This window comes from Chiloscyllium punctatum, chromosome 44, assembly GCF_047496795.1.
Source record: "Chiloscyllium punctatum isolate Juve2018m chromosome 44, sChiPun1.3, whole genome shotgun sequence".
NCBI lineage: Eukaryota > Metazoa > Chordata > Chondrichthyes > Orectolobiformes > Hemiscylliidae > Chiloscyllium > Chiloscyllium punctatum.
Genome location: NC_092782.1, coordinates 62,493,287 through 62,503,906, shown reverse-complemented (window position 1 = coordinate 62,503,906; position 10,620 = coordinate 62,493,287). Strand labels below are relative to the sequence as shown.

The 10,620-nt window shown below is 44.2% G+C and overlaps 1 protein-coding gene across 1 annotated transcript in view; it reads right to left on the bottom strand.

Annotated features, from left to right (window-relative positions):
- Positions 1-474: 474 nt before the first annotated feature.
- elapor2b (endosome-lysosome associated apoptosis and autophagy regulator family member 2b) overlaps positions 475-10,620 on the bottom strand; it is a 126,449-nt gene continuing 116,303 nt past the window's right edge. Inside the window, exon 22 of the mRNA XM_072563084.1 lies at positions 475-4,898. Within this exon, the coding sequence (XP_072419185.1) occupies positions 4,839-4,898 (60 nt within the window). The 3' untranslated portion in view covers positions 475-4,838. The remainder of the gene's footprint in view (positions 4,899-10,620) is intronic.

Sequence of the window (10,620 nt, the reverse complement as noted above, 5' to 3'; positions counted from 1 at the left end):
TGAAATGGTGGAGTGGACTCAATGGGCCAAATGGCCTTACTTCCACTCCTATGTCGTATGATCTTATGGTCTAAAATCCACGACCATTTCTATCTAGAAGTTCAAGGGCAGCAGATACATTGAAACACCCTGCAAGTTTCCCTCCAAGCCACTCACCATCCTGACTTGGAAATATCTCACCATTGCTTCAGTGTCGCTGGGTCAAAACCTTAGAATTGCCACCTCAAGGGCATTGTGGGTCACCCCATAGCAAGTGGACTGCAGCAGTTCAAGAAGGCAGCTCACCCCCACCTTCTCAAGGGGCAACTAGGGATGGGCAATAAACACTGGGCCCAGCCAGGACATCCCATGAAAGTATTTTAAAAATCCGTTCTATTGGGCCTTTTCATTGTGGGTCATAGAGAGAAAGTGTGATATCGGTCACTCTCCATTTTGCACTCCTTTCAACTTAAAGAACAGAATATGAGACACCAGAAAGTCCCAAAACTGCTCACATTTATTTAAGAAAGGTGACAGCAAAGACCATGACCATTGTGGTTAACAAAGACTGTACAACTTGGCAGAAAAAAAAACACATAATGCATGACTCCAAAATACACAAACAATGCACACATTCTCAAAAAGAACTCAAATGTACAACACGTGGAAGGAATTTTAAATGGTGTAACCTCTGTCTCTAAACATCGCATCATACATTTGTACTTCAGAAAAATTTCTTTCTTTATATCTTTATGCTTCACTGTGTTTGGAGAAATTGACCAGCAGTGGACGTAAAGCAACAAATATCGAACAGTGCAAGTAATATTCAGAAAAAACTCATTTATTATAACTAAGCACACAATTTTAAAAAAAATTAAAATGATACAGAGTTTTATGTTGACTTGGACTCCCCAGCTAACCTCATCACTTTTCTCGGTGCTATTCTCTGCAATATCTGCACAAACTAGCATAAAGCATTGAGAAATTTTAAGTTAAAAATCACACAATACCAGGTTACAGTCCAATAATTAGTGCAAGCTTTCAAAGTGCTGCTTCTTTGTCAGGTAACTAGTGGAGTCAGATCATTACTCCATCACATCCCTACTCCACTAGCTACCTGATAAAATAGCAGCGCTCTGAAAGCTGGTTACTTCCAAATAAATCTGTTGGACTGTAGCCTGATCTTTAACTTTGTCCACTCAGTCCAACACCAGCACCTCCACATCAGAAAAGTTTAAAGTGTAACTTAAGTTTCCCCAAAATATTGTGCTAGTTTTTAAAAAAGCACCACATTGGACCAAGACATGGCCCAAAAGAAGGACCATGTCCCCAGTCTGAGTTAAATCACCATGCCCAAGGTTCCAGCCACCGCATCTTTCAGCAAGGTCCAATCTCCAGAATCTTTGGGAGTAAAGGGACTGTTAGGTAAGTCATGAAAGGGTTTGAATTTTAAAAAAGAATTTAAAAACAACCGATTACCCCAATTTACAAAATAGCTCTGTATGTGTTTAAAAAGTACGCATAGATATTTAAAATCACAGATGGTGAACTGATGTTGAGAGTCAAAATGCTATTTTTTGCAATAAATCTATTTTTAAGTGTAATCAATCAAAGTCTTCAAAATTATCAAGCACATTAAGGAATATTGTTTAAAATCAATATTTCTAAAAATTGAACCATGTTTTAAAAATGTTGCCCAGCTGCTGATTCTGTGCAGATCTTACACATATCAAAATGAAAATAGGTTTGAACAGAAACTCAAGGAGAAAGTGGGGACAGAGGGACCAATTAGCCAAAAGGATATAGTCTTAGTCACAGTATACTGTACCAATCACCTCCACCGTGGAAACACTGCCCTCTTGTGTCAAAATACGGTTATGCACAGATCAAAAGTATCTTTTGTAAAAGGGTAAAGTCACCAGAGTCCTACTGGACCATAGGGCTACTCCCTCAGAGAGAGAGAGAGAGAGAGAGAAGGGACTGATTTAACCTGAGGCTCACCATGCTTCAGGTGAAGGGAGAGATTGAGAAGGAGAGTCCTTTATAGTAACATTAGCCAGTGTAGGAATCAAACCTATGCTGTCACTCTATTGTAAACTTGTTATCCTACCAACTGAGCTTTACATTTTGCAATTAATGTCTAACTAAAACTAGTAACTGCTTTACTAGAAGTTAAATATGTGCATTAGAGAAGTAATCCACGAACTTAATCAAAATATCATTCTTCATTTCCAGTTCTCTAAGTGTGCTGAGATGTTTGTTCATTAGTTTCAAATCATTTTTCTAAACTCTGAATCTTCCAGTTCTATTTTACAGCCAAATTAGCATGTTATTAAATAACAAACAAAACACCTCTCCCCTTAGTCAAAAGACATTCATTGAACTAAAATATCTTTATATATATAATTTTCGAACTCACTGTAATACCTAAATTAACTGTCCCTTGATTTAATTTAATGGGTGTCCTCAGTGTGCTCCATCTACAACTGCAACAAACACAAAATTACAAAGAAACATTTCACCCTCATATTTATATCAAAAATTGCACCCCCACTTCACAATTTCAAAAATTCAAATCACTAAATCATTTATTATCATAATCATTTATTATCATAAACATTGCACACTTCAGAACTGAGGATCAAAAGTCACAGTCACTCCTTCCGATTATACAAAACAGCACTGCCATGGAAAGGATTTCTGACCTGGCTAGCTGAGTTTGTATTTTTTTATATATAAAAGCGAAAGGTATCTGTGGTCACCTGAAGGGTGGGCTGTGACTATTCTGCCTTGCTCATGAGTGAAGCAAAATTTTGATTCGGTTGACAAGTTTGTGACACGATAAGCTTGACTGCTAAATATAACATCACCAAGATCTAGAGGAAAAGGGGTAATGTTGATTAGTTACTTTGATGAAGTAAAACTTGTTTAATACATTCACTCACCGACATTTGCAAATGGTTTTAATGAGACTTGCTGCCACTTGATGGTTGGTGGAAGGAACAATCTGTGTAGAAGATCTTTCCTGGGCACATAGTGTTATTAATTAAATAAAAGCAAATCAGTGCTGTAAAATATGAAACTAAAACAGAAATTGTTGGAGAAACTCAGCAGATCTGGTAGCAGCTGTGGAGAGAAAACGAGGTTAAGTTTTTGAGTCTGATACAACTTCTTCAGAATCTTTCTTCAGTTATTAAGCAGTTCCCTGTTGTAGCAAAACTATCTACTAAACTTTCCGTCATGTTTATTTCATGCACAGATCAATTCTTACACAGCCTGTACAGAAATCAATTAATTCATTATGCACTTTATACACTGAATTTTAAAAATGTGACAATGTTTTTCTGCTCCCTTTGGTAACACAGTCCAATGCCTGTTTCATCCTAGCAACATCCTGCCCCAACCCTTAGTGATTTCTGACAGTGATCACAGTTACAACAGACAACGCATTAAAAATTGGGTCCTTGTTTCAGTAACTTTTCTCAAAGAGCTACAAGCCTGTGTTTCTGTGCAGTTACTAAAAACAAGTCAGTCTTCGACTGATACATTGAATGTGGTCAACTCTGCAGCATTATTTTCTCCATTGTCAACAATTGAAAATAATGAAGCATTAGTAAACATTACCGAAATAACGTATAAAATGTCATAAAGGATGGTGATCAAAGTAACAGGCTGCAAATGACTTTCAGGGAACACCATGGACCGGCTATACCTTGCATCAGCCACAAGAGGGCACAATGAGCAAGTGTCAACTAAAACCATTGGAAGTGAAGAAATTATTTAGCATCAGCTCTCACAGCCCAACACCAACACTTTAAACAGTCTGTTAGGTATTTGCAACAAATGTTCAATTTCTGCAATAACATACAGACTGAATCATGTTCAATGCACACTCCAGGAAGTTTAACCTTCCCAATACAAAGAGTTTTATCAAATCAAGACAAGATGAGATAGTGTTAGAGGGTTTTTCACAGAATCCTTCATAGAATCATAGAATCCCTACAGTGTGGAAGCAGACCATTTGACCCATCAAGTCCACACCAACCCTGCGAACAGCATCCCACCCAGACCCCAAACATCCCTGCACTATCCCTGTAACCACACCTTTCCTACAGTTAACCCCAACTCCCCTAGCCTGCACATCCCTGCACAGTATTGTCAATTTCCCATGGCCAATCCACCTGACCTGCACATCTTTGGACTGTGGGAGGAAACTGGAGCACCCGGAGGAAACCCACGCAGACACGGGGAGAATGTGCAAACTCCATAGAGACGGTCTCCTGAGGTGGAATCAAACTCTGATCCCTGGACTTTTAGAAAACAATGTGATGTTCACTGTCTTGTAAACATGACAAGGTTATTTTCATCATTGAGACACTGACTTACCTGCTGCTTTGTACATTATAAACATAATCCAGAGTTTAAATCCATCACTTTAAATTATGGAACTTACTGTTGCAGTATACAGCTATACTGAAAATTTGGGAAATAAAGTAATGCTGTTAACTGCAAGGAGAAACCAGGGAATAAAGAAAAATAACTTAGCAAACCACACAAATGGTAAAAGAAAAATAACATGTCCAATTATATTGGTGACATAGTAAAAAGAACGAATATAAGCTCTTCCTGAGATTTATGTTGTCAGTTTGGCAACCAGCAGCGTCTATCACATTTGGCAACTTACATCTGATACTCCCTACAATTACCACAATAAGGCAATCACACAGTTCCTATTTGCAAACGTTTCTTTTCAGTAGTATTTCAGGTACAGTAGTACTTGTGATGTCTTCATGGTTCAAGCTGGTACACACGCTTGCATTTTGTTGTAGGGATTATTGCCAACATTTCCGTAGCCATCTTCATATATTGCGAGCTCTTGGTGACTTGAGTTGAACAGACTCAAAAATATCTTCTTTGTCCTTGTGTGAGAAAAGTCGTAAAAGATTTATCGATCAGATTTAGTTCCTGATAATTTAATTAAGGCAAATGTTGCCATGTGATTAAAGCAATACCAAATTAAAATTAATCGTAACTAATTGGAAGAAAGAGTTTGACTTTCTTCACGTTAAAACTGTGGATTTGCTCATGCCTCGTGCTATATGACTAGTGCCATGTTGTCAGTTTGCTCCCCCCACTCCCCTTCCCCATTTCCCATTCGGGATTACCACACCATCCTCCTGCTTTATACCACCACTCTTCCATCCTTACTGATTCTAAACCTTCATTCACTGGCTCCCGATCCTCTCCTGCACCTTCCTTCGTCCCTTACATGACCCTCGGTTCAAATATCCTCACACCCTCTGATCCTGCTCTCAACCCCATACGTGTAAAACATAAGAGACTAAGTAAAAGATATTGTAAAATAAAATGCCATTTATTGTCACACAAGATAATAACATAATAAAGAGCAGGAGGAGAACATTCAGTCTCTCAACCCTGCTCCATCATTTAATATAATCACTGCTGATCTAACCATGGCCTCAATGCCAAATTCTGGATTAGTGGTGCTGGAAGAGCACAACAGTTCAGGCAGGATCCGAGGAGCAGTAAAATCGACGTTTTGGGCAAAAGCCCTTCATCAGGAATAAAGGCAGAGACCCAAAGAGATAAGCTAGAGGAGGGTGGAGGTGGGGAGAAAGTAGCATAGAATACAATAGGTGAGTGGGGGAGGGGATGAAGGTGATAGGTCGGGGGGGGCAGGGTGGAGTGGATAGGTGGGAAAGGAAATAGGCAGGTAGGACAGGTCATGGGGCAGTGCTAAGCTAGAAGTTTGGAACTAGGATGAGGTGGGGAAAGGGGAAATGAGGAAACTGTTGAAGTTCACATTGATGGCCTGGGGTTGAAGTGTTCCGAGCCGGAAGATGAGGCGTTCTTCCTCCAGGCGTCTGGTGGTGAGGGAGCAGCGGTGAAGGAGGCCCAGGACCTCCATGTCCTCGGCAGAGTGGGAGGGGGAGTTGAAATGATGGGCCGCGGGGCGGTGTGGTTGATTGGTGTGGGTGTCCCGGAGATGTTCCCTAAAGCGCTCTGCTAGGAGGCGCCCAGTCTCCCCAATGTAGAGGAGACCGCATCGGGAGCAACGGATACAATAAATGATATTGGTGGATGTGCAGGTAAAACTTTGATGGATGTGGAAGGCTCCTTTAGGGCCTTGGATAGAGGTGAGGGAGGAGGTGTGGGCGCAGGTTTTGCAGTTCCTGCGGTGGCAGGGGAAGTTGCCAGGATGGGAGGGTGGGTCGTAGGGGGGCGTGGACCTGACCAGGTAGTCACGGAGGGAACGGTCTTTGTGGAAGGCAGAAAGGGGTGGGGAGGGAAAATTTATCCCTGGTGGTGGGGTCTTTTTGGAGGTGGTGGAAATGTCGGTGGATGATTTGGTTGATGCGAAGGTTTGTAGGGTGGAAGGTGAGCACCAGGGGTGTTCTGTCCTTGTTACGTTTGGATGGGTGGGGTCTGAGGACAGAGGTGCGGGATGTGGACGAGATGCGTTGGAGGGCATCTTTAACCACGTGGGAAGGGAAATTGCAGTCTCTAAAGAAGGAGGCCATCTGGTGTGTTCTGTGGTGGAACTGGTCCTCCTGGGAGCAGATCCGGCGGAGGCGGAGGAATTGGTAATATGGGATGGCATTTTTGCAAGAGGTAGGGTGGGAAGAGGTGTAATCCAGGTAGCTGTGGGAGTTGGTGGGTTTGTAAAAAATGTCGGTGTCAAGTCGGTTGTCATTAATGGAGATGGAGAGGTCCAGGAAGGGGAGGGAGATGTCAGAGATGATCCAGGTAAATTTAAGGTCAGGGTGGAATGTGTTGGTCAAGTTGATGAATTGCTCAACCTCCTCACGGGAGCACGAGGTGGCGCCAATGCAGTCATCAATGTAGCGGAGGAAGAGGTGGGGCGTGGTGCCAATGTAACTACAGAAGATGGACTGTTCTACGTAGCCAACAAAGAGACAGGCATAGCTGGGGCCCATACGTGTGCCCATGGCTACCCCTTTGGTCTGGAGGAAGTGGGAGGATTCGAAGGAGAAATTGTTAAGGGTGAGGACCAGTTTAGCCAAACGAATGAGAGTGTCGGTGGAAGGGTACAGGTGGGGACATCTGGAGAGGAAAAAACGGAGGGCTTGGAGGCCCTGGTCATGGCGGATGGAGGTGTAGAGGGATTGGATATCCATGGTGAAGATGAGGCATTGGGGGCCGGGGAAACGGAAGTCTTGGAGGAGGTGGAGGGCGTGGGTGGTGTCTCGAACGTATGTGGGGAGTTCCTGAACTAGGGGGGATAGGACAGTGTCGAGGTAGGCAGAGATGAGTTCAGTGGGGCAGGAGCTTGCTGAGACAATGGGTCGGCCAGGGTGGTCAGGCTTGTGGATCTTGGGAAGGAGGTAGAACCGGGCAGTGCGGGGTTCCTGGACTATGAGGTTGGAAGCTGTAGGTGGGAGATCTCCTGAGGTGATGAGGTTCTGTATGGTCTTGGCCTAAACTACTCAACCTCTCTTCATAAGCCAAAACCCTCACCTCTAGGATCAATCAGGGAAAGCTCCTTTGAACTGCCTCTAATACAACTTCATCCTTCCTCAAGTAAAGGGATGTACAATACTTCAGGGGAACCTTAGAGTAGCTTTTAATTCCAAGATTTTATTGAGTTGGAGTTGGATGAACTGCGGATCATTCGGGAGGCAGAGGTGGTCATAGATCAGAGCTTTAGGGAAGTAGTTACTCCGAAAGTTATAGAGAGATGGGTGACAGTGAGGGGGAGTGGGAGGAAGCAGCCAGTGCAGGGAACCCCTGCGGTCATTCCCCTCAATAACAAGTATACCGTTTTGGATACTTGTGGGGGGGATGACTTACCAGGGGTAAGCAACGAGGTTCAGGCCTCTGGCACGGAGCCTGTCCCCGTTGCTCAGAAGGGAAGGGTGGTGAAAGGTAGAGCGATAGTTATTGGGGACTCAATAGTGAGGGGCACAGATAGGCGGTTTTGCGGGGGCGACAGAGACTCACGATTGATATGTTGCCTCCCCGGTGCAAGGGTACGTGATGTCTCTGATCGTGTTTTCTGGGTCCTTAAGGGGGAGGGGGAGCAGCCCCAGGTCGTGGTCCACGTTGGAACCAACGACATAGGTAGGAAGAGGAGTGAGGATGTTAGGCAGGCTTTCAGGGAGCTAGGTTGGAAGCTCAGAGCTAGAACGAACAGAGTTGTTGTCTCTGGTCTGTTACCCATGCCATGTGATAGAGAGTCGAGGAATAGGGAGAGAGAAGAGTTAAATGCGTGGCTACAGGGATGGTGCAGGAGGGAGGGATTCCAGTTTCTGGACAACTGGGGTTCTTTCTGGGGAAGGTGGGACCTCTATAAACAGGATGGTCTACACCTGAACCTGAGGGGCACCAGTATCCTTGGGGGGAGGTTTGCTAGTGCTCTTTGGGAGGGTTTAAACTAACTCTGCAGGGGCATGGGAACCTGGACTGTAGCTTTAGGGTACAGGACCTTGAGTGTAGGGAGGTTAGGAACATGGCATCGATCTCGAAGGAGGGTGCCTGTAAACAGGAAGGTGGCTTGAAGTGTGTATACTTTAATGCCAGAAGTATAAGAAATAAGGTAGGTGAGCTTGCAGCATGGGTTGGTACCTGGGATTTCGATGTTGTGGCCATTACAGAGACGTGGGTAGAACAGGGACAGGATTGGCTGTTGCAGGTTTCAGGGTTTAAATGTTTTAGTAGGGTCAGAGATGGGGGTAAAAGAGGGGGAGGTGTGGCATTGCTTGTCAAGGATAGTATTACAGCAGTAGAAAGGGTGATGGAGGAAGACTTGTCATCTGAGGTAGTTTGGGCGGAGGTTAGAAATAGGAAAGGTGAGGTCACCCTGTTAGGAGTTTTCTACAGGCCTCCTAATAGTCTGAGAGAAGTAGAGGAAAGTATTGCGAGGATGATTCAGGAGAAGAGTGAAAGTAGCAGGGTGGTTGTTATGGGGGACTTTAACTTCCCAGATATTGACTGGGAAAGCTATAGCTCAAGTTCGTTAGATGGGTCGGTGTTTGTCCAATGTGTGCAGGAGGGTTTCCTGACACAATATGTAGACAGGCCAACAAGAGGTGAGGCTATACTGGATTTGGTTCTAGGTAATGAACCAGGCCAGGTGTTAGACTTGGAGGTAGGTGAGCACTTCAGGGGCGGTGACCACAACTCGGTGACTTTTACTCTAGTGATGGAGAGGGATAAGTGTGCACTGCAGGGTAACAGTTATAGCTGGGGGCAGGGAAATTATGATGCGGTGAGGCATGACTTAGGATGCGTGGATTGGAAAAATAGGCTTCAAGGGAAGAACACAAATGATATGTGGAGATTGTTCAAGGAACAGCTAATGGGTGTCCTTGATAAGTATGTACCAGTCAGGCAGGGAGTAAAGGGTCTTGTGAGGGAGCCGTGGTTTAACAAGGAATTGGAATCCCTTGTGAAAGGGAAGAGGGCGGCCTATGTAAAGATGAGGCGTGAAGATTCAGTTGGGGCGATTGAGAGTCATAAGGTAGCCAGGAAGGATCTAAAGAGAGAGGTAAGAGCAGCAAGGAGGGGACATGAAAAGTCCTTGGTTGGTAGGATTAGGGAAAACCCAAAGGCTTTCTATAGGTATGTCAGGAATAAAAGTATGACTAGGGTAGGTATCGGTCCAGTCAAGGATAGTAGTGGGAAGTTATGTGTGGAGGCGGAGGAGATTGGTGAGACACTAAATCAATACTTTTCATCAGTATTCACTCAGGAACAGGACACTGTTGCTGATGTGAATATTGAGTCACAAGTGATTAGAATGGATGACCTTGAGGTACGTAGGGAAGAGGTCTGGGGAATACTGGAAAGGATGAAAATAGATAAGTCCCTGGGCCTGATGGCATTTATCCTAGGATCCTCTGGGAAGCTAGGGAGGAGATAGCGGAGCCATTGGCCTTGATTTTTATGTCGTCGTTGTCTACGGGAATAGTGCCAGAAGACTGGAGGATAGCGAATGTGGTTCCCTTGTTCAAGAAGGGGAGTAGGGATAACCCGAGTAACTATAGGCCAGTGAGTCTCACTTCTGTTGTGGGCAAAGTCTTAGAGAGAATTGTAAGGGATAGGATTTATGAACATCTGGATAGGAATAATGTGATCAAGGATAGTCAGCATGGTTTGTGAAGGGCAGGTCGTGCCTCACAAACCTTATTGAATTCTTTGAGAAGGTGACCAAGGAAGTGGATGAGGGTAAAGCAGTAGATGTGGTGTATATGGATTTTAGCAAGGCGTTCGATAAGGTACCCCATGGCAGGCTAATGCAAAAACTACAGAGGTATGGCATTGAGGGTGCATTAGAGGTTTGGATTAGGAATTGGCTGGCTGGAAGGAGACAGAGGGTAGTAGTTGATGGTATAGGTTCATCTTGGAGTGCAGTTACTAGCGGTGTTCCACAAGGATCTGTTTTGGGACCATTGCTGTTTGTCATTTTTATAAATGACCTGGAGGAGGGGCTTGAAGGCTGGGTGAGCAAGTTTGCAGATGATACGAAAGTCGGTGGAGTTGTTGACAGTGAGGAAGGATGTGGCAGGTTACAGTGGGATATAGATAAGTTGCAGAGCTGGGCAGTAAGGTGGCAAATGGAATTCAATGTAGCTAAGTGTGAAGTCATTCACTTTGGTA